The sequence below is a fragment of the Lycium ferocissimum genome, chromosome 3 (genome assembly GCF_029784015.1).
Source record: "Lycium ferocissimum isolate CSIRO_LF1 chromosome 3, AGI_CSIRO_Lferr_CH_V1, whole genome shotgun sequence".
NCBI classification, from domain to species: domain Eukaryota; kingdom Viridiplantae; phylum Streptophyta; class Magnoliopsida; order Solanales; family Solanaceae; genus Lycium; species Lycium ferocissimum.
Window position 1 is genome coordinate 12,952,884 of NC_081344.1, and position 23,954 is coordinate 12,976,837.

The following is a 23,954-nucleotide window of genomic DNA, read 5'->3' on the forward strand; positions in this document are numbered from 1 at the left end:
AAGAAGTTTGAGTTCACTCTAACTAACATTTTGTTCGGATGATTCTAAAAGGAAGTTCGCATGGTATAAATTCCGATCATCTAGAATTCCATTTTCATGTTCTTCTTTTTTCAAAGCATTGAAGCGGATCGAAACACAAGTATTTTCAGTCAAATAACGAACCAAACAAATAGATTTTTTTAATTAATTCAAAACCGAAAGAAAATTAAAATGCACCATTCAAATTTTTCGGGTCATGGATCTTTTACTTGGATACTGGGTTATGAGTTGATTTTTAATTAATTAGTGGATAGTTTAAAATAGGCAAATAGGATGATGACACGTGTCCTTCAGTTAAAATGAGGGGTATATCTGTGCTAAAGTATAAAGCAGGAATATATTTAAACTCAAAATATAACGGCAGGGATATATTTAGACTCAAAGTATAACGAAAGTATATTTAACTCTTTTTTCAATAGTACATGAGTATATTTGGCCCTTTTCCATTAAATAATTGAGGTTGTTGGTCCTTCTACTCTACAAGTCTTCTTAAAAAGAGTTGTAAAGACAGACACAGAGACCAAAAAAGAAACAGACTAAGAGAAAACTAAGGATGGTTGGACCAAATAGACCACAAATAGTTCTATTTGGATCATCAATAGTACAGTTCAGCTATAGTCATGAAGGCTGGGGTGCTATTCTCACTGATTTATACGCTTGCAATGTATTTATCTCTTCTTCTTCCTTTAATTTGTTGTTTTCTTTTCCATGTTTTTGTTTCTTTAGTTAGTTCTGTAAGTAGAGGATAAAATTGTTGAGTTTGGGTTTTAGTAGCCTAATTGTTAATTAGGGGTGGGCGTTCGGTTTTTCGGTTCGGTTTTTTTCAAAGTTCGGTTCGGTTTTCGGTTTCGGTTTTTTGAAAGTGGATAATAACACCGCACCGAATTAGTTCGGTTCGGTTCATTTTTTTTTTGAAGTTCGGTTCGGTTCGGTTTCGATTTTTTAATTCGGTTTTTTTAGCAATTACAAATCTCTCCATTTATTTCCATTTTTCCTTCTTGATTGCTTCGAGTTACGGAGGTTTACGCTAGACTAAATGTTTGAAGGTTTGACGACTTTAGAATCCAACCATAGTGATCATCCACACATACAAGATAATATCTTCTATATACAAAATATAATGTACTATACAACGTATAATAAAATCATACGAGGTATATAAAATTTTATATAGTGTATAATCAAATTATGTGAGTTATATCTAATTTATTATAATAGGTGAAATAAATTATATGAATATTATTCTATGTATAACATTTTTATTATACTATATATAATAAAAATCAACACTCAAATTATTAGTATACTTGTATTCAATATCTTGTAGTGTTAAATGAAAAACCGAGATTTTATTTTTATGAAACAATGAAAGAAGTTGAGAATAAGGAGGAAGTAGAGAAGGTAAGAAAAAAAATTGGAAAAAAATCTTGCGAGAATAAGGAGGAAGTATGAAATTGTATAAAAGAAGCAGTTATACTATGAAAAACAAATAGGTATTGGAGTTATTCACGTACGAAGGGTTTCCTTATATATAGCAATTTGATTTACTATAAAACATTTAACTTGTCATGTAATGTTTAATAACATTTAGTTGCTAAGAGTATGTAAATATTATAATATTATTGTCTACTTATGTTTTTTTTCCCAAAAATAAATTGTATTCATGTAGTAAAAAAAAAAAAATTCGGTTTAACCGAAAAACCGGAACCGAACACCGAACCGAACATCGAAATTGTTATTAAAAGAAACCGAAAACCGAACCGAAAAATTGAAAAATCGAAACCAAAAAATCGAATTAATTCGGTTCGGTCCGGTTTTTCGGTTTTGGTGTTTATGCCCACCCCTACAGTTAATGATTGTAAATTTTAGGAATAACTACATGATATAACAAACATATAGTGGGTATTGACATTTAGTAGCTATAATTTAATTTAATTATTTCTCATAGCAAATATTTATGTATTAATACCATTTAGTAACTATATATATACACACACAAAATAGAATACTCATCCCACTATTCACTTCCAACCCATCTCTCTCTCCCTTCTTCTCCCCACTGCTCCGCCGCCGGCCACCACCGCCGCCGGAGCTCCGGCGAAATGCCGTGCCCCTTCACCACTGTCACTACCAGCCCCTTCCCCTTTTCCCTTTCTTCTCCGGCCATACCCTTTTTCCCTTTCGTCTCCGGCGCCAACAAAGAAAAAAAAAACTCAGATCTACACCGGAAAAGCGCCAATAGTGACGGATCTGAGCATTGTTGGAAGCAAAAACGAAAAAAAGCTCGGATCTATGACGGATCGATATTAATATTTCGAATATGTATCAAGAAAGATTGACGGTGGCTTCTTCTGAGAAGAAGAAAAAACTCGATATCTACGTATAAAAAAAAATATTGTCGTTGTATTTGCTAGAATTTTTTCCGGTCAGATCTAGAAAAAATCTAGATTTTTGCTGTATTTGTTGTATATTTACCGTATATACAATATTTTTCGCTTGTATTTGTTTTATACATACCGAAAAATATGGCGTACTTGTTAATTTTTTGGTGTATCTATGTTGTATACGTATTTTTTTTCGTATTTGTTGTATATACATACCGAAAAATATGGCATATTTGTTAATTTTTTGGTGTATGAATGTTTTATCTCGTATTTTTTTCGTCGTATTTGTTGTATACATAATTTTAAAATATGATGTATTTTGTGTAATTATTAGTGTATATGTTTTCGGTTTTTAATCGTTGTATTCATGAATACAACAAGCCAATTTATGAATACAGATAGTTATTTTATTAATACAGTTAGAAAAAAATTGTTGTATTCATGAATACAGCTAAAAAAAAAATTGAATATACATGTGGGAGCTGGGCTGATTTGCTACAGAACGTAAATATTGAAACATTAGCTATGCAGCTTGATTAAACCCTAAATGTTTGCTATTTATGTAAAATGCCCTAAATTTTAATTGAAGAGCTCTGAGAGAAAGCACTAGTATTAAATACTACTTTTGGCCTTTTTATTTTATTTCAAATTACAGTGTCCGCTCAAAACTTTTGGGCCACATAGGCAGTTGCCTAAGGGCCCACAATTATGGGGGTCACACATTATTTTATAGGCCAAATTACACCCTATGTTAATTAGGGTAATAATGCTATCAAAATTAACCTATTTTTTAAAATTTTACAAAATATGACCCACTCCCTCCTTCTCCTCTCTCTTTCTACATATGCACATGAACTCCCTATCTCTTCTTCCACCAGACAAGCCTATGTGTGACAGTACCTTTAGTAAAATTTCAACAATTCAGAGAAAATAATGAAATACACAAATATTAGCAACAATATTTGGAGTAATTCATTTTTTAAATACAAGCCAAGTATATGACAAAGCTCAATTTTGACATTTATAGATTTCGAAGTTATCTTTAATTTGATTTGAGGAGTTTGAATTTGTTGAATAGAATCTATTGTTTGAAGGTAAAAAAAACGTGATTATCTATTGATTTAACATGAACAAGAAGCAGAAACTCCATAAGCGGCCATTGTTAAAGCTCGAAGCTTCAAAGTTTGAAATCGGGTTTTCATAAATAAGCTCCATTTTAAGCGGGTATTGTTGCAAAAGATCGGGTACGTATTGAGGAACCTAAATATGAAATTTAGGGGATGTGGTGTAGCTTTTGAGGTGTTTTGGATGGATTTGGTGCTTGGATTCAAGGAAGAAGATGAAGTTACTTTTTGTATAATAGTATATAATATTGTATAATAGCGTATATGAGTGTATAAACACCTCTTATAATTTTTTATAATGTTGTGAAATATTGCAAAAAATAGAGTATATTTGTATATAAACATCTCTTATAACTTTGTATAATGTTTGTATACTGAGTGTATAATATTGTATATCGAGTTTTTAAACATTATAGTAAAAAATAAAAAAAAAATCGAAGTCTTGTAAAATGTTGTATACCATGTGTATAATAATGTGTACCAGATTTTGAATGATTGTGTATAAATGTGTATACGCGATTATTTTCGTATATAATGTTGTATAATTATAATTTTTAGTGTATATACCTACACATTGTACAATATTTGTATAATTGTGTATAAATGTGTATACGTTCATATTTTCGTGTACAATAATATTTTTTTAGTGTATATACCTACACATTATACAATATTTGTATAATTCTGTATAAATGTGTATACCTTCATATTTGCTTGTATAATATTGTATAATTATATTTTTTAGTGTATATGCCTAAACATTATACATCTTCAAACACTTATATACATACTGTACCTGTCTTTTGTATATAAGTGTATAATACTGTATAAAAGTGTTTTTGGGCTAAAACTTTGCAATGTAAATTTTGGGCTATTTTTTTTTCAATGTAAGTAAGCAAGTCGTATATTTATGAAATTTTCCCTATTTTATATGTACTTATTTTTTTTAAAAAATATCTAGTAGTTTAGAAAAAAATTACCACGTATTGGGTTGTTGCATAAAAAGGAGAATCAGCAACCAAATAAAAAAAAAAAGCATAAAAAAGGGAAGAAAAGTGACTGTTTGGGATTGAAAGAGAATAAGAAGAGTTGGTGAAAGAAAGATGAAAAGTATCATTTATAAAGACAATATTTTAGGGACACGTAATTTCATACCAAGAGAGTAGCACTATAGCTGATATATCTTTTCTCTATTAAATTATTATACTTTATATTTAACTTTTAAATTTTTTCTAAACATTTATTTAACTTTTTCTCAATACTCATTATTTATCAAACACAAAAGTTCTCTTTGATTTTTTATTCTTTAATCTCCAACTAAACTCTTTAATCTTTCTTCTCCATATGCTCAAAATCAATTGATCAAACACTATTTTGAGATGAAAAAAGAGTCGAAGATATACTTTGGATTTCGTTTTTAAGTTTCAAGGGTTGTGGATTTGGAAGAGCGAAAATTATTTTAAAACAAGTTATCCATTTATTGAATCAGGTTCTATCTTTCTACTTTTATTAGTTTTCATACTTTGCATTGATATTAATATTTCATCTGTATATGTATCAAGAAAGATTGAACGGATTAGCTATATTGTCAATTGAAAAAGAACTATTAGAAGATATTGATATAAAAAAAATTATTTGTAATTTTGCGTCTCAAAAAGCTAGAAAAAAAAAGTCTTAATATATATATATATATATATATATATATATATATATATATATATATATATATATGGAATCTATTCCAAACATATATGCCATGGTTCCTTACTTCTTAGGTACAAATATCTAAATTTGATATTTTTAGATACTTTTTCGTACCTATTGCCAATACTAAGTAGCATTAAAAATTTGTATCCATTTTTTCCCGATATTATGCATGGATCAGGTATATCATGGCGAATTCTTCAGAAAAAATTGTGTCTTCCACAATGGAATCTGATAAGTGAGATAAGTGAGATAAGTGAGATCTCGAGTAAGTGTTTACATAATCTTTCGAGCTCTCTTATTGAGAATGCTCATTCAATGAGCATTCTCAATATTATGCCTTGAAGAGGACTCGAACCTCCACGCTCTTTAGCACGAGATTTTGAGTCTCGCGTGTGTCTACCGTTTCACCACCAAGGCATCTTGAAAGTGAATCGTATTCCATGAATATGATATCTATCTAGTGTGATGTATGGAATATATGACAAAGGTGGATCTATTGATCGGTCATGTCATATAGGCCCGAGTTGACATCCAATTGCTTCGATTTGAATTATTCCGGAGAATGCAATGCCTAATATATATAAAAAAGATGGACATCAATTGCGCTCATATTCATTACCGTAGGAATTGGGTTCAAACTTTCACCATTTCCCCCTTCTCACCAATGGACTCGACGTATATTCGCCGTTCGTTCGAGAAATTCCTACCTCTCTATCTATCTCTCGAGATGTTTGGATTTTTCAAAACTCCATGGACATGCGTAAGAGAAATGCTATCCCCACTCGGACCAAGACAGAACTTTTACTTGTTCAAATAACAATTAAGGTGAAGGCCCCTCATTAGAGTTTGGCCTTAGGCCCCCGATATGGTTGAGCCGCCCCCGGTTCAGAATAGGTGTCCACTTACATAATCAAGATAGTATTAACTTTATTTTTTTTGGATTTGCACTTATTAAATGCTATGTCACCAAATCTCAATGTGCCAAGTTAATAGTACTCATGCAAATTTTAATTAAGAGTACTTTTGTCAAAATACCTATTTTTTCTAGAAGTTAGTATTATCTTAAGGGTATGCGAACGGCTAAGTGGGTACTTATTTTGAACCAGAAGGAGTACTTACTTGCACCTTGTGTTTATACCAAACGAACAAATGCAAGACACGTAGCTTTTGTTTACATATTTTCACTTAAATCATGATTAACTTATATATAATTCTTACTTTAATTTGTAACTGCAAAGGTTAACTTCTTGATTGGTGTAACTGTAAACATGCATACTCAAATTAAAATTGAATGTCCAATGTGCTTAGTTGAACGATAGGATAACACAAAAGATGGAGATAGTATATTAGGGGATCAAAACAATATTTCTTTTTTTTTAGGATAACGCAAAAGATGGAGATAGTATATTAGGGGATCAAAACAATTTTTTTTTTTTAAATATCCCCTGTTATATTAAAACCAGTTTGATTATGCTTTTGTTATGGGCAGATATAGTGCTTCGTGGATATGGCGGTTGGAACACAAGGCTCGCTCTTCAAGTCTTGGACCAAATATTTCCCAAGGTATTCAACTTTACCTACTTCTCAAATAAAATGTCTCCTTTGTTTATTCTCCTAATGACTTTCGGTGATACTTACACAAAGTTGAATGACTTTTTTGTTACAAAAATAGTTTAGTAACTTTCGTGATACTTAGGTAGAATCATTAAAAAAATTAGTTTATAGAAAAACAAAATAATAGTTGAGCGACCATCCATATAATTAACCCCGTAGATTGTTGAAGATGCTATCGTATGCTTAATAATATTTATTTGTTCATATAATTAAGGATGCAGCTGTGCAACCATCACTTGTAATTGTATACTTTGGTGGGAATGACTCAGTGAGACCTGATCCAAATGGTATAAGTACTTCTCATGTTCCTCTTTCTGAATATGTACAAAACATGAAGAAGATCATACTTCATCTCAAGGTAACCAATTTAATTTGAACTCAACTGTGTGTCCATCATTATATTATTCTTGCCAAATGAAAGTGCAAAAACAAAAAAACTCCGAGCAAATAATAAACAAAATATTATAAAGATTAAAATTATACGATATCAAATTGAAATTTTTTGATTTATTAATATAATTGCTTGCAGAGCCTATCGGAAAAGACTCGGATAATAATTCTTAGTACTCCAGCAGTGAATGAAGAACAGATCATCAAAGTATACGGGTAATATATAATGATATTTAACTAAAACTGGGCTTTAGACTAATTTTCATAACTCGGGAAGGAAATTTGTCGGAAATTGGCTTGTTGGAAATGATTCCAAACGAACTTTACGTCAGAAATCTCACATTTTTAATAACATTTTGATGGAATGTCCATATGAAATGTTTTCGAGAACTTTTTGTCAAAATGTCATATTTCCAATACCATATTCTTACAGGATGTCCGTCGGAAATTCACGTATTTTAGTTCTTAGCAGGGAAATTCGTCGGTAATTGGCTCGTCAGAAAGGGTTTTGACAAACTTTTCGTTTGATATCTCACATCTTTAATAGCGTTGTAACGGAATGTCCGTCGAAGATTGACTTGTCGGAACATTTTCAACGAACTTTTCGTCAGAAATTTAATGTTTTTAACAGCGTTTGGACGGAATAATTCGCATTTTGTTAGTGATGGCTTGCTATTATTGTTTGCTTTTGGAAACCAGAAATTCTCGGCGTTCGAATGAGTCATCACAGAAATATTCAGAAGCTTCCATAAAAATGTGCCAAGAGTTGGGCATCAAGGTGATAGATCTTTGGACTGCACTTCAAAATCGAGACGATTGGTTAACAGCTCATTTCACGTAGGTTTGCTATCTTAATTTAAAGCTTCAATTATTAGTTAGTGGTAAATAATTGATTGAAAAATTAAATTCGTGGCTTAAGTTGTATAATATTCTTGCAATATGGTTGAACCCCGTCTAATTCTTGGACCAAACCTTCAATATTCTTGACAAATCCTTAAAGGCAGGAAATTTTAGATTTTTAATTTATATAAACTCATTATATATTTTCTTATATGACCAATGCAGTTTAATCTATTAATATATAGCAAGCATGATGCTATAAAAGGATTTTTCTTAAAATATAGCAGACCTAGCTAGGTACTACTTTAACTATTGCAGTATAACAGTATTTTTGCATGAAATCTGAACTCTAAAATTGGCCCCGTTTATCCATAGATACCAAAAAAATATTCACTTTTTTGGAATTTTGGAGTTGAAATTGGAGTTGGAGTTGTGTTTGGCCATAATTTTTGAAATTGTAGTTTTTGATGAAATGTAGTTGTAAAAAAGTAAAAAAAAGTGAAATTTTTTGAAAAACAAGTTTTTGAAGTTTTTGGTATTCCTGAATACAACTTGAAGTTGTATTCGGAATTCTTATGGCGAAATGCTGAAAAGTGAAAAAAGTGAAAAAAAAAATCGGAATAAAGTGAATAATTCTTATGGCCAAACGCCTACTTACTAAACTTATGATGCAAAAACATGATTACTCCTTTTTAGAGCTTACTAGGAGAAAAGAACTCTTGAATCCTAACTCTTGCACAACATTTTCGTATTGAGAAACCTTAATTGGCTCACAAGCGCAACCCCAACGAGTGATTTTCTTTGGTATTTATCAGAGGATTTAGTTTATATATATACTAATAGTGTAGATTTTTTATACCATTTAATATAAGGGTAACTTACATAAATAACTACCTTTTAGGAGCAATTAACCATCTTTAACTACCTTTTTCATATTTACAATTCGTAGCTACCATTAGACATTTTCGCTGTATTTGAGTGTATTTAGATGCACTCTTCGCCATTGTATCCAACCTTATCTGATGTCATATGTATTTGACTGTATTTGTGTATTCGAGCTGTTGCGAAGCTGAATGGAATCACTGTATTTGAATGTATTTCAACAAAATTTCAAAATACGCTGTGTACATTCAAAATACATATGAAGCCAAATACATTCAGATACAAGACAAGAAGCAAAAATACATTCAGATACAAGACATGAAGCCAAATATATATGAGATACAAGACATATGAGCCAAATACATATAAGATACATATCATGAAATACACTCAGATACACTCAAATACCCTCAGATATGAGATACAAAGGAGAAGAAGCCATGGATTCCGGCTAGACGAGATACATTTTAAAGGGGAGAATACAATCAAAACCGGTCGGATCTCTGGCGAAATACAAAATACCACTGTATTGACACAAAAAAAATGAAGAATACATTCAAATCCTTTTGAAAAATACACACTATGTACACTAAAAAAAAAAAGAAGGAGAATACTGTCAAATCCGGTCAGATCTCCGGCGAAAATACAAATACCTTTTAGATCTGAAATGGGACGGAAGAACTGGTGAACGAGTTGAGGTCGTTTAATCTGAGCCGTCGGATCTCCGGTTGTGAATTTAAGAGGCGGGATATGGTGGTGAACGAGTTGAGGTCGTTGAATCTGAGCCGTGGATCTCCGGTTGTGGATCTGAGAGGTGGGATGTGGTGGTTGCTTGTGGTTTGCGGAGCTCCGATTGCTCGTCGAAAGAGAGCTTTGGCAATCGTGTGAAGGAGAGCTAGAGGAGAGAGGTGTTGTTGTCGTGGTTCGTCGCCGGAGCTCCTGCAGTGGGGCAGCGGCGGTTGTGTTAGTGAGAATAGGAAGGAGAGAGAACGTTTTTTAGGGTTTGGAGAAGATGAAAAATCTGAAATGTGTAGTGAGAGATAATATAGAGAGGTATATGTATTTTAGTAGGAATTTTTACGCATTATAGCTACTTCTAATACATAATTAGTGGTAATAACTACCTTTTATTTTAATTACTAATAATAACTAAATACTTTTCTAATTTAACTATTATAGCTACACAAGAATTTTTGAATTACCATTTCACAAATACACCTAAAAATTAGCACCCCCAATCCCATATCCCCTTTTAATGGTAACAATATTAATCACTTAATATACATTACCATTCTCTCTCCTTTTTCATAACTTCTTACCTTTTATGATCGTCTTCTTCCTCTCTTCACCCTTCTGCAAAAATTTCACTTCCATTCTCACCAATCAAGAAGATTCGTCGTATTCTTTCTTTTTCTTTTTTTCAAAAAAAAAGGAAAAAGAAGCCTTAAAGTACTCACGTTCTATCCCATCTCCTTTGTTTCGTGAAATTTTCGCTATTTGTGTTATTATTCTTCCACAAAATCAACTTAGTGGAAGTGATTGTTTTTGCTTTAGGCCATGGTGGTGGTTATGGCGGCGCACACGAGAGAAGGGGAGAGAGAAAGTTTTTTAGGGTTTTGAGAAGACGAAAAATATATGTATTTGTGTATGTTCTATGATATAACTATCAATTGTTGTGGTTGGTGGTGTATTTTTATAAGTTTTTCTATATATTTGTGTATATTGTTCAAATTAATTCCATCAATTCATCTAGTTTTAAATACACAGGTGACGCAAATACATGGTAAGTTTCTATATATTTATGTATTTTGTTCAAATTAATCCCATCAAATACATGGGTGATGCAAGTTGTTACTCACACAAATATATGAGATTTAATTTAAAATACATGGGGTTTGATTGGAAACTTCAAATACATTAGTTATGCTATCAAATACATGGGTAAATAAAAAACGAAATCAATATTGAAAACTTCAAATACATTATCACTAAATACATGAGTGATGCAAATTGTTACTCACACAAATACATAATATTTAATATAAAATACATGGAGTTTAATTGAAAACGTCAAATACATTAGTTATGCTATCAAATACATCGGTAAATAAAAAACGAAATCAATATTGAAAACTTCAAATACATTGGTTGTTGATTGATCGTGTTTGTTTTGTCAATGTATTTTCAGAGGTGTTGAAGATTTAATTTGACTTCCATTCTCACCAATCAAGGAAAGAGAATATTACAGGAGATTTTGCGGAAAAGAAGGTAAAAAATATCTTAATTTCTCATTTAATACCACCACCGTTACAGCCTAAAATAAAGGAGCATGTTCCTTTTTTTTACCGCATGCTCATGTATTTGCTGGCAACAAATACATGCGAAAACATACACAAATCAGCTGATTTTTAGCTACGAATGGTAATATTAAAAAGGATAGCTACAAATGGTAGAAAGCTACAATAAGGTAGTCATTTGAGAAATTTTACCATTTTAGTATAGCTACCAATGGTAATTTAGAAAATTAATTTTAGCTACTAAATATAAATAAGTTAAAAAGTAGTTATTATCAATAATTACCTTTTAGAAGAAGCTATACCAAGTAATTTTTCCTTAATATAATACTCCCTCTGTTCACTTTTACTTATTCACTTTTGACTATGCACACTTTTTAAGAAATAGTAAATTAAGTGCATAATTTAACAATGTACCCATATTAATTTGTGCATATTTTTATTGGATTTTAAAAATGATTTGAAGTGAGTTATTTAATACTATGGGTAAAATAAGAATTTTTTTTTTGTCTTGTCTTGATATTTTAAAAGTGACAAGTAAAAGTGAAAATCTATTTTTGAAATACTGGACAAGTAAAAGTAAACGGAGGGAGTATATCAATTTGCAGTAGGTAAACTTCCTTATATTCCAAATTTAGATTCAATTGCTATGAACAATAACCTATTACTACTAGTATATATAAGCTAAAGCGTTTATGTCGTCAGTTTATATAAGTTAAACTCCAAATCAACTCTGACATTTTCTTATATTTGGCTGTGAAGGGATGGGGTTCATTTATCAGCAGAAGGAAGCAAAGTTGTAGTTAAGGAAATATTAAAGGTTGTAAAGGAAGCAGAGTGGGAGCCAAACCTACATTGGAGATCATTGCCCACTGAATTTGCAGAATATTCACCTTGTATCTTTGTTGGGCCTGACAGTAAGACTGCCGTTAATGTTGCTGATATGGACTTTGAGTGGCAAGCCCAGTGGATCTGATCAATTGTTTTGAGACTGCTAAAACATGATGCCCATCTCAGGAGGGGGCTCCAATATCATTTTGGGAAAGCCCACTTTTCTTGACCCGTTTCAGAAATAATTTGAAGTTCTCTTAGATGTTCACGATATCAATTCTTGTCTTCAATCTATATTATCTGTTTGTTAAGATTTTACATAGCTTGAACTGTGATGCCATAATGTTTAGCTATTTTTGATCCACAAGACGCCTTTGGTTGACGTTCACATTTGATCCACCATCTACACTTACTACATTCACTCTCGGAAATTGAAACAAGAATCATAACCTTCCAATCTGTAGTCAGCCTCACACTATGCCTGATTAACGAGTCTGAAGTGCTCATGACTTTTCCTTTTTTGCGTTGTTCCTCAAGTCTTCGAGTGTCAATCTTCATTTGGGCCGGCTGCGAGGTTCTACCTTGCCTTTTCATTGATTTCTCCCCGTTGAAAGAGAATTAATCATAAGATAAAACATGAAATAAGCGCAAGAAATGTTATTCAAATATCATAAATAAACATATATTTTTAAAAGTAAATCCTTGTGTCTCAGTTCTTTAATATTCAAGTTGGATCAAATGGCCTCACCAGTTTACTTATTGTATACAAAAAGCATGCATGCATAACCTGATGAGGTATTATGGTAATAAAAAGATACATATATGTAGTGTACATAGTCATTTTGATCATTCACAATTTTCATGTTTATAGTACGTCTAATCTTTGAATGTTGCATTCATAAAATATTCGGTGTTGTACGATTGAAGAAAGTTGGTTCTTCTTTCATCTAAGAATAATTTGAGAATGGAATATTTAGGAAATACTTCGTAACTTAGTACGAATGAACTCTAAAATTGTTAGAACTTAAAATTATAAATATTTGACATTCTTATGTAATTGGGTTACTGATAATTGAAAAAGATGTTGGTTTAAATACAAAATCATAAAGGGTAAAAACTTACCCACACCGAGTGTTTACACCAAATCAATAGATGCACGAAACGTGTTTAAATATATACAATCATCACTTGACCATAGTTAGTTAATATATATATTATATTCATTAAATCAATTAACCATGGTAAGTTGCATTGATTTAATGTAAATACCTAGTGTGTATAGTGAAAGAAACAATGACATCAAGCACTCCTATCTAGAGATACTAATTCAAAAGGCCACCCAATTTTGGAAAAATTTGTACTAACAAGGTCACTCAACTTTTTTTATATCACATCAAAAGTCATCCAATTAATATTTGGCGAACAAAATATGACATGACATGACATTTAATTTATTCTATATGGACTTTTTTTTCTCAATCCACATGATAATAAGACCCAATCAGATCCAAACCGATAACCCAAATTAACTCTCATTAGTGCTATTCATTTCGACAAAATCACGATGGAAACTTTTTGCTCTCACCAAAAATTCAAAACTTGAAAACTACGGGTGTAAACCGGACATCAACTGTATTTTTCTACATTATATGTCTGCATTACACAAGGAACAGTCGCCACATTGCATTCACGTCTGACAGGCAAAAGGTGAGACATCAACTGTCCTAATTAATTAATGCATCTTTCCAGTTTATTATTTGATCGGGTTGGGTTAAGTCTTATTTTCATGTGGATTGAGGAAAAAAATGAAAAAATTCACGTAAATTGAATGTCATGTCATATTTTGTTAGCCTAATATTAATTGGACTACTTTAATGTGATTATATAAAAAATTGGGTGATTTTATTATTACAGAAAAAAGAAGCTATGCCTTTGAAAGATCATTACCATGATCGTCCGTGTTAGTCTTAGTATCTCTTATCTAATCGAGTATACTATTAGTATAATTTAGAAGACCATCAATATTATATTTTTATTAACCGTTGTACTAAAAAATTATAAATTTTCTTATCCGATGTTATCAAAAAAGAAATCATAATTATTCTTATACCGATGTACCACAAAAAAAAAAAATCATAAATACTTAACTTTTTAACTCCCAATTCCAAAATCGCACATACAATTCATGTTCACTGGCTAAAACAACTGATACAACCAGAACTGAACGTTGGACTGCCACACACAACAACCATCACACATTAATTCACCCAAATCAAGCCACAAAAAAATCAATCCAAAAAAGCTGAAATAAATTGAGCACTTCAATTCATTCTCCTCCTCCGCCACCACCGTCGCCTCCACCGCCACCACCACCGCCATGAGAACTACCATCCATGTCAGCTATATGTGACGTGGCGATGACCGCTAATGCGGCTGCTCCCGCGTTGTTGCCACCTGTTTTTAGGGGCGTGCAAAAACCAGTTTAACCAATAAACTGATAACAATTAATCTTTTTGTAATACATTTCTTTTTTAGTCTCTCTAAAACTAAAAAAGAATGATATATTTTTATATTTAGAAATAATTTAAATTGAAACTTTCTTTTTAACTTTAATGAAATGATTTACAACCGCACAGATATCTAAGGCTTGTTTTGGACCACAAATTTTAAAAAAAATTCTTTCTTTATTAAATTTTGTGTCCAGTCAAATACAGTCGTATAAAACGGTGGGATGAAGGAATATCTTATTGACTCGGTTATCGATTTATCATGCTTACAAACTGATACCAGATAATATAATAAATTGATCCGAACTGATCGATAAGCATCCCTACCTGGATTGGTGGTGGCTCCGACGTGGTTACTACCATAACTGTCGGCTGACATGGCGTTGTTGATACCTCTACTTCTGTGACTTGATTTTGAATGTGAAGATGATCCTTCTTGCTTAGCTTTGCTGCTCTTACGATTTAGGAAGCAAAAACACAAGCTTTTATTAACCATTGTAAACACGATTGTGACTAGAATCAATGAATTATGAATGGTTAAATATACTTAGTAACATGTTTTAGCATCGAAAACATGTTAATTAGCCACAATTTTCTCTATGGGGCCAACTTGGGAACTTTTAACTAACCTTTCATGACAATTGACAGCTAACAGCTTGGTAATTAAAGAGAAAATTCCTTCCAGTAAATCTATCTACAATTTTCTATCTCTATGGGGCGGGTCGGATTACTTTTCGGGCTTTGATTGGGTTATTTCGAAACATTTATTTTTAATTATAAAACTGCCTTATCCATAAATATCCATCATTCATTTACAATTGACAGCTAACTGCTTCCTGGAAAATGCAGTGCTCTATGGAACAAACTAAACAATCATTAAATATTGATCACCAATGCTATTGCTTCATTTAATAATATTGCTTCCTATGTAAATTATCTATCCATCTATCTATCCACACGATTTGCCTCGAACCAATGTTTGCCAAATCACGAATTCCTTGCAAGTTGAGAACTTGGGATTACCACTTCGCATGAAATATGAAAGAGTTGGAACTCAAATCTTATAATCAAAAAAAAAAACGAGAGGGTTTGTTTCTTTGATGAGAATTGAGAAGAGAGAGAGTTTTTTTTTTTTGATGAGAAGGAAGAGAGTTCAACTTATGTTTTCAACTTTAAGAAATAAAAAAGTCAAAGATTAAAAATTAAATTAAGTCAACAACTATTATAGAAATAAGAAAAGAGAATATAAAGTTAATGGGAAATAGTTTTTGTATCAAACAGTCACATTGTTAATTTTTTGGGCTTATTAAAAATAAAAATAAAAGTGTGCGGCCTTTGGGATTCAATCTACGACTGCACGAAGAAAAACGAGCCCTTTCACCAAACGGGTCATTTTGTAGTGGGTGCCACTTTAAATATTTGTATATAGTTTCGAATATATACATAGGGTTTCAATCCAAACTTGCGGGGTTTGGCACTCTATCTAATGATCTATCTATCAATATATTAAAAGCACAAGTATAGGCAAGGTAGATATTACTACTTTAGTAATATTTTTTAGTACGTCTTACAATTTTAATTCAGTACTTAACATATTTGGGCCCCGTTTGTCCATAGATATCAAAAAAAAAAAAATCATTTTTTTTTGGAATTTTGGAGTTGGAGTTGGAGTTGTATTTGGCCATAATTTTTGAAATTGTAGTTTTTGGTGAAATGTAGTTGTAAAAAAGTGAAAAAAAATTGATTTTTTGAGTTTTTGGTATTCGGAAGTTGTATTCGAAATTCTCATGGCCAAACGTCGATTAGAAAAAAGTGAAAAAATTTCGGAATAAAGTGAATAATTCTTATGGCCAAACAGGGGCTTATTCTTTTTCCTTTCTTTTTCAATATTCTCAAATAATAGTTAGTTTTTCTTTAAATTTTTGAACTTTTATTTTCAATACTCAAGTTGCCGAATTGAAGTACATTACGTGCGTTGAGTTTATTTTCTTTATTAATCGGGTGTGTTATCACTCCTGTGTTGGTTTTGCTTCTTGGAGTGTCGCATGAACGAATATTGTGTAAACTACTGTAAGTGGATTTGAATTGTATCCCAGAGAAAACTACCAGAGAAAACTAAGAAGTAAGAAGAAATGGTTTTAAATAGTACTCCCCCCGTCCCATTTTATAAGAAGCTGTTTGACTTGGCACTAAGTTTAAAAAATAAATTAAAATTTTAGAAACTTGTGATCCAAAATAAATCATAAAAATTTGTGTGGCTAGAAATCACTTCATTAAAGGTAAAAAGGTAAATTTAAATTTAAATTGTTACTCCCTCCGGATAAAAAAAAGAGTCCACTTAGCCTTTTTTTGGATAAAAAAAGAGTCCACTAATTAGCAAATCAAGAAAGAATTAGCCTTATTTTTTCATAGTTGCCCCTATTAAATGTTATATGATCAAATCTCAATGCCTATTTAATTAGAGGTAGTTTAGTTAAATTATTATTTTTGTCTAGGAGTTAGTATTTTCTTAAGGGGTGTGCAAACAAGTTAGCATTTTCCTAAGAAGTGTCTGTTTTAAGTGGACTCTTTTTTTGATCCGGAGGGAGTACTAAATATAAAAAGGTCATTTTTTTTAACTGACTAAAAAGAAAAAAGTGTTATATAAATTGGGACGAAGATAGTATTATTTTCTCATGGCATGATTTTGTAGAGTGCACAGTTCAAGTTTCCTGGTGAGTTAGGGCTCAAAGAGTTGGTAAAACTAAAATTCAACTGATTGGTATGGCAAATACGTGTCGTTGATAACATGTATAACAGTATAAGAACCTGATCATTTTCATATCCTTCCTTATGGGTTCTTGGGCATCTACGATTGCAATATCCATGAGGTTGCAAAACTGGCCTGTAAAATCAGTTATCATGTCCTAGAGTCAAACCTAGAGTCTAGAAGCAACAGTAAACGCTAGAGTGGCTAAGCAAAAATCTAAGTATTAGTAGGCGTTTGGTAAGTTTAAACCCGTTTTGGACATACGTTTGACAAAATGGTTTCAAAGGCGTTTGGACATACGTTTGGAACCATGGTTCAAACCCCAAATTATGCCTTGGTTTCAACTTTTTAAAATATAAAATTTAACCCATAAGTTTATATTTTATAAAAAAAAGGCCCATAAGTTGGTAGATATTTTTAACAATTACCCCAATTAATCATTTACCAATTTCATTAATTTCCACCAACCTTTATTTATGTCTACCAACCTTTAATTTATGTGGAAAGATTATATTAAAGAGTAGTTACATTACTATTCATGTTAAATTTTCGTTTTTATTGAACTAAAGTTTGATTAATTGATGTTGCTTTTTTTAGAAAGACCTTCTAGTAGTGTACTAATTTTGTTACAAACTATGATTTGCTCATTTGGTAAGATTATATAAGAATTGAGAATGTTTTGATAGTTTTCATAATTTGTGGGGTTTTATGTCTATAAAAAATACAACTTAAAATGTTCAAATTGTATGTCCAAATATGATTTGAAGCCATGATTTCAAACCATGTCCAAACGGGGCCTTAATCACGACAAATAGAGAGTCGGGGAGCAAAGATGCTGGGCAATTAGCTTTCTTTGTTACCTCGCCATCCAACTGAAATAGGCAACTAAAGGTAACTAATCCCAAACTGGATAGTGTCAACCATGAACCCTCCATGTTCATTCCGCTCTATTCACACTCAATTTGTTCAAACATTGGTAAATTTCAAGATAAAGTAGGAATTAGCTGATTTAAAGCAGTTTTATTCTATCTCTAAATAAGGTCCAAAACCCTATCACTCAGCCGAACTTTACTACATTTAATTTTCGACCCAAAAAACGTCACCACCCAGCTAAATTACCTCACAGTATTATCCAAACTTCTTTTGTTATGATGATGGTGCTCGAGCCAATTTGCTCGCACCTAGAAAATTTCACTAGATAACTGCTACCTCTCTCGCATGGGTATAAGGTACGACAGATGTGAAGAAATCAGGTAGCATCTCCTCCTGCTTCATGATCAAACTTAGTATGCACAATGTATTTTAACTCAAATATCCAATGGACAATAGTTACTAAAAACTACAGTACAAAATTAGAAGCACCAAAGCGCACACAATTTCTGTAGTCAGTACCCACAATGACGCACTTTTGATCCTTTTTTCCAACAAAACACAAATCCATCACAGCAAAAACTTCACACATTCAAAAAATGTACCAAAAACTCATCCAAACACATTACATAACTTGTCGATGCATTCATAGTAGAAACATGCAAAAGGAATGAAGAAAACAAGAATAGCATCAGCAATGTAAACATCAAGCTAGAGTTGCTTCAGAGGAAGTGTAAGGTTACAAGTGCCATTACAACGTCAGCCAGTAACATGAGGATTGAAATGGCGGAAATAGAAAGCCCCAAAAACGACCACGAATGAGGAAATATGCTTGGTTAGCGTCATCAAGATGTTGGTAATCGAAACGGAGGTAGACAATGAAGAGGAAAACGAGAAAACACACAACTATAGCGGTGATCACTCGACCCAAATTTAATTCCTCCATAGTTTTGCGAAAATATCTCGATTTGAATGGATTCGCGAATCGTGTTTTTACATATATGTTTGAGATATGAGGGTAATCTAGGCATTAACTTTGATGGATCTGATACAACAGCTCCTTTACAGACTTACTTTAGAAGAAAATCAAGACAAGCATGTGCACAACAGTTATTACAAAATTTACTGCAATAGACTAGTATATTTCTCCTAGTTTTAAGAGTTTGTCGTTATGTTTTAGTTTAAATGTCAGTCTCTATAAGGATTTTAGTAAGAAATAATTATCTGTACTTTGCATCTGGAGATTTGTCCACGTTATACCGACATAATTATTGTTTAATGCAGTATTTAAGATTCTTGCACTTCATTTAGCCAGTAAAAATTCTTCTTCATATCTCAATATCCTCGCATATCTTACCAGTTTGGTGGTTGATCCAAGATGATGTCTACTCGTTCTTCCAACGAACGGCCACTAGGAGCACTTTGGAGTGTTTTTTTTTTTTGTCTAAATAGACGGCATGTGCAATCCGCAGCAATATGACAGTACTGCTGGTTAGAACATACTCCAATTTTGAAATGGTAAATGATTTCCCTATCTTCTATAGTTAATATAAATTTGTGGCTCAATGGCAAACTTCACAAGCATAACATCACCGATAAATCAAATGTAAAATGTAGAATCTAAAGAAGAAATTTAGATGGTAGGAATTGCCTAGAAGCACACAGTACTTAAGATATAGTATGACATTTGTTGCCTATTGTCAAAGGGTAATTAAATGATCACCAGCTTTACTCCTTTGGGAACTTTTGGTTGAAGCTGCAGCATAGCCAGGTCTCTTGCTTTCTCTTTACAATTTTCTCTTACATCTTTAAACCAATTTCTTACATCTTCAAACTCGTTGGGGGGATCAATAATGAATTTCTCAAGTGCTAAAGTATTTTCAAGAAGGTAAATTGCAAGTTCCACATCATTTGTATCTCCTAAATAACCTCTATATTGAACTACTGTGAGATGTTGATGGGGAGATTTCACAGTCTTCGTACAAATGCTTCCTTCTTGGACATCCTTAATATCCCTATGAAGCTCGATTATAAATTTATGCAGGTATGGAGCTGCCTCTAGAAGTGGAGTGATTCCAAGCAGAGAACCAGATTCCACGTAATTGAATCTCAATGTTAGCCGTTTGAGATTGTTGAATGTTGGAAAAGAACCACCAAAATGACGACACACTGATTGATGATAACCTTCAAGTGAGAGCATCACCAATTGGGTGAAATTAGTTGTAATCATGGGAGCAAGGTCATGATAAAACATTCCGCGCATGGCTTGATTAATATCAATATAAAGAATTGAAGTAACGTTCTTGAGAAGCAAGGTTTTTATTAATCCCCTAAATGTAAAGGAGACAAGATTAGCATTACGGATTTCCAACGAATCTAAAGGGCAATACCATATCACCAAATGCTTCAATTTGAGGGAAGGACCAAAAACTTTCAAATGTACTAATGGTTGAGACCGTGTGATAGATAACAATTCAAGAAGGGGTTAGCTCGAGATTAAACTTTCACCATCCTGACCACCCACATCAACTCTATTTAGAGTCAGCCTTTTGAGATCCTTAAATCCAGCGCTTAACAATTCAATGGGAAAAGAATATTTACCGAGTCATGTAGGCTTTAACCAATTGAGATCGACTGGGAAGTCTAATTTAAGGCTTTGAATCTTCTTAGATGACGCAAACTTGAGCCACTTATACATTTCACATGTAGCAGCAGTATCAGTAATCTCAAGAAAAGGAAAAGCAATGCTGAATTCTTCTAAAACAGGAAACTTATGCGAATCCAAAGCACGACTAATCCAATTGATATGCCTCGTCACTCCCTTTGTGCAGACAATTGAATGATCCAACCCCATATCGGAAGGTTCGGATTAATAAAGTTGAGACGTGAGATATACGTCCAAAGGTACCGCCATCGACTTGAAAGCAAACTTGTGACAACTGCTTCTTCAACTGTCCCCTTAGAGAGTATTGATACAAGAAGTTCCTAAGGCAATTGGCTAAGCCTATACTTGTTGGATAAGTTTTCTCCGGTGACAGTTCGACCACCATTAAAGAAGAAGAAGGTAAAGTGGCGGACAGAACGAAGCCTCTGTTAACTGAAGTGGTTGACTAGAATTATAAGGGTGAAGTGTTTGACTAGACTTATAAGGGTATCGGACCCAAATTTATTTAGTCACACATTTTGGGCCTACGCATTCCATTGGACCAGACAACACAACTTGGGAATTCAGAATGCACAAAACTGGCCCAATACAAGAGATATACAAATTGCTTACATCACATATACATACGTCACTGTCTATTGTACAGATTTTCCAATTTGTTAGGAACATAACCAATAGAATAGTGACAAGTGTATAGTTTGTTTGGTTTCATTTTCATTCCTTTTGCTATTTATAGCAACACTGTACGTGACGTTGTTTTCATCAAGGAATATACAAAATATTCTCTCATCTTCTTTTCTTTCATGGTATCAGAGCATCTGCTCTAAAACCCCTATTTTCGTATTCATCTCTCATCAAAATCTTCAGTTTTTTCTGCGGTCATCTTCAATTTTTTTTTTTTACTTTTCTTCAATTTTTTCCAATTTCTAGACATCAAATATGGCTGATAACACTGAAATTGATCAAGCTGCAACTGTAGTAGTCACCACTGAAACTGTGAATGCCTCACACCCATACTTCATTTCCCCTTCAGACACACCTGGTATGCAGCTGGTCAACTCTCCTTTTGATGGAAAGAGTTTTGCTGGTTGGAGAAGAGCTATGCTCATAGCTTTTCTTTGCCAAAAACAAGGCAGGCTTCATAGATGGTTCTTCAACAAAGCCATCAGGGGACTCAGATCTGGAAAAGGCATGGTCAAGAGCAAACAGTATGGTTATTGCTTGGTTACTGAACTCAACTTTCAAAGGAAATTTCTGAAAGTGTAATCTATTTTACCACTGCTAAGGACATATGGAGTGATTTAGAAGCTAGGTTTGGGTAGAGCAGCGGCGCCAAACTATTTCAACTCCAAAAGGAGTTGAGTGACCTAACAGAGGGTGCAAGTGACATTGCAACTTACTTTACCAAGATGAAAAGGCTTTGGGATGAGCTTGAGAGTCTGGATGCATTCATCTGCGATACCGTGTGTGCACCTGTGAAGCAAAAACAAATGCTCAAAGCAAAGCAAGATGAAAAACTGGTCAAGCTTCTTATGGGGCTCAATGATATTTACTGTGGTGCTAGAGGCAATATCTTGATGATCTCTCCACTTCCCTCTGTTGCTAATGCTTATGCACTCCTAATGCAAGAGGAAAAATAAAGGGAGATGTATTCTACACCTAAGTATCCAGGTGAAACCTCCTCTTTCATAGCAGCTGGTCCAGGTGGTCAGAGACCATACTATAATGATGCAAAAGGACCTAAAGGAAATGTTGCCAACAAGAAAATCTCTCCTACTTGTAGATACTGCAAGAAGGTTGGACACACCATTGACCAGTGCTACAAGATTAAGGGTTTTCCACCAAATTTCAAGTTTATTAAAACTAGGAACAATCAGAACTTTGCTTAAGGTAATGCAGCATTCAAACAGGAAGGAAATGGGGACAATTCTTCTACAATAATGACTCTGGGGATGCAAGTAAGCAGCTCAGTCAAGAGCAGTTGCAGCAAATTGCACAAATGCTGAGTCAATTCAAGGCAAATGATCAAAACAATGAGCAGACCAATGAACCTAATGCAAACTATGCTGGTATACAAACTGTTTGTTTCTTTTTTAATTCAAATTCCCCAAACAAGTTCCTAAATAGCGATTCATGGATCATTGACTTAGGTGCTACTGAGCATATGAGTTTTAACAGAAAGCTCTTTATTTCAATCTATCTCTTTATTTCAATCTATCCTTTACCTAGTCCAATCTCTATTAAACTACCTAATTCTCAACAAGTTAGAGTTATTCATGCAGGTTTAGTCAAGTTATTCACTCAAGTAATTATACACAAAGTCTTGTTTATTCCTAGTTTCCATTATAACCTTCTTTCCGTTCACAAACTGTGACTTCAATTTAATTATTAGCTAATGTTCAATTCTTCTCATTGTTTCATACAGGGCCCTTCAATGAAGAGCCCCATGGTCCTTGGCAAAGCTCACAAAGGACTCTATGTGCTTAAATCTGCTCCAGAAATAAGTCCTCCATTAGTTCCCAGTTTAGTTAGATCTTGTAATGCTCTATCTGTTTCAGTTTGTCAATCAAAAGGCACTAGGCCATTAGCTTTGTCTTCAGTTTCAGTTTCTGATGTAACTAGTAAGCTATGGCATATAAGACTAGGCCATATGCCCTTGTCCAATATGAAAAATATCAATGAAATTCCAGTTTCCTTTTGTTCTAAATTTGATGTTCCATGTGATGTTTGCCCTTTCGCAAAACAAACCAAGTTGCCTTTCCCTAATAGCAACATTACTTCTAAAGCAGCATTTGATCTAATAGACATAGACATATGGGGTCTATACAAATCACCTACCTATGATGGTTTTAGATATTTTCTTACTGTAGTTGATGACTATACTAGATGCACATGGACTTTTCTTCTATCTACCAAAAGCAATGTTTTTCCCATACTCAAGTCTTTTATCGTTATGACTGAAAGGTAGTTTGATAAGAAAATAAAAAAGATAAGATCAGATAATGCTTGGGAACTAGGGGCCAGTAATGAATCCTCTGAGTTCTTAAAATCTCAGGGC

At 33.0% G+C, this 23,954-nt stretch overlaps 3 protein-coding genes across 3 annotated transcripts; 2 read left to right on the forward strand and 1 right to left on the reverse strand.

Moving 5' to 3' along the window:
* Positions 1-5,419: 5,419 nt before the first annotated feature.
* On the forward strand, positions 5,420-7,478 carry LOC132048706 (GDSL esterase/lipase At2g38180-like). Its single transcript, XM_059439403.1, has 4 exons — positions 5,420-5,519; positions 6,744-6,817; positions 7,083-7,226; positions 7,398-7,478. The coding sequence occupies exons 1-4, from the start codon at positions 5,420-5,422 to the stop codon at positions 7,476-7,478; spliced, it is 399 nt and encodes a 132-aa protein (XP_059295386.1).
* A 349-nt stretch (positions 7,479-7,827) lies between these two features.
* On the forward strand, positions 7,828-12,270 carry LOC132050953 (GDSL esterase/lipase WDL1-like). The gene is made up of 2 exons (XM_059442279.1): positions 7,828-8,095; positions 12,037-12,270. Exons 1-2 carry the CDS (start codon positions 7,923-7,925, stop codon positions 12,248-12,250), a joined length of 387 nt encoding a protein of 128 aa, XP_059298262.1. The 5' UTR covers positions 7,828-7,922; the 3' UTR covers positions 12,251-12,270.
* Positions 12,271-14,242: 1,972 nt separating this feature from the next.
* On the reverse strand, positions 14,243-15,178 carry LOC132050954 (glycine-rich protein DOT1-like). The gene is made up of 2 exons (XM_059442280.1): positions 14,940-15,178; positions 14,243-14,559 (listed from the first exon to the last, which is right to left on the reverse strand). Exons 1-2 carry the CDS (start codon positions 15,106-15,108, stop codon positions 14,432-14,434), a joined length of 297 nt encoding a protein of 98 aa, XP_059298263.1. The 5' UTR covers positions 15,109-15,178; the 3' UTR covers positions 14,243-14,431.
* Between the last annotated feature and the right edge of the window lie 8,776 nt (positions 15,179-23,954).

Excerpts from the sequence above, each read along its gene's own strand:
- LOC132050954 (XM_059442280.1), bottom strand. The coding sequence starts at position 15,108 with ATGGTTAATAAAAGCTTGTGTTTTTGCTTCCTAAATCGTAAGAGCAGC. Across the intron at positions 14,560-14,939 it reads CGGAGCCACCACCAATCCAG|GTGGCAACAACGCGGGAGCA; the intron begins GTAGGGATGCTT and ends CCCTAAAAACAG.
- LOC132048706 (XM_059439403.1), top strand. The coding sequence starts at position 5,420 with ATGCATGGATCAGGTATATCATGGCGAATTCTTCAGAAAAAATTGTGT. Across the intron at positions 6,818-7,082 it reads TGGACCAAATATTTCCCAAG|GATGCAGCTGTGCAACCATC; the intron begins GTATTCAACTTT and ends CATATAATTAAG. Across the intron at positions 7,227-7,397 it reads AGATCATACTTCATCTCAAG|AGCCTATCGGAAAAGACTCG; the intron begins GTAACCAATTTA and ends AATTGCTTGCAG.
- LOC132050953 (XM_059442279.1), top strand. The coding sequence starts at position 7,923 with ATGGCTTGCTATTATTGTTTGCTTTTGGAAACCAGAAATTCTCGGCGT. Across the intron at positions 8,096-12,036 it reads TGGTTAACAGCTCATTTCAC|GGATGGGGTTCATTTATCAG; the intron begins GTAGGTTTGCTA and ends TTGGCTGTGAAG.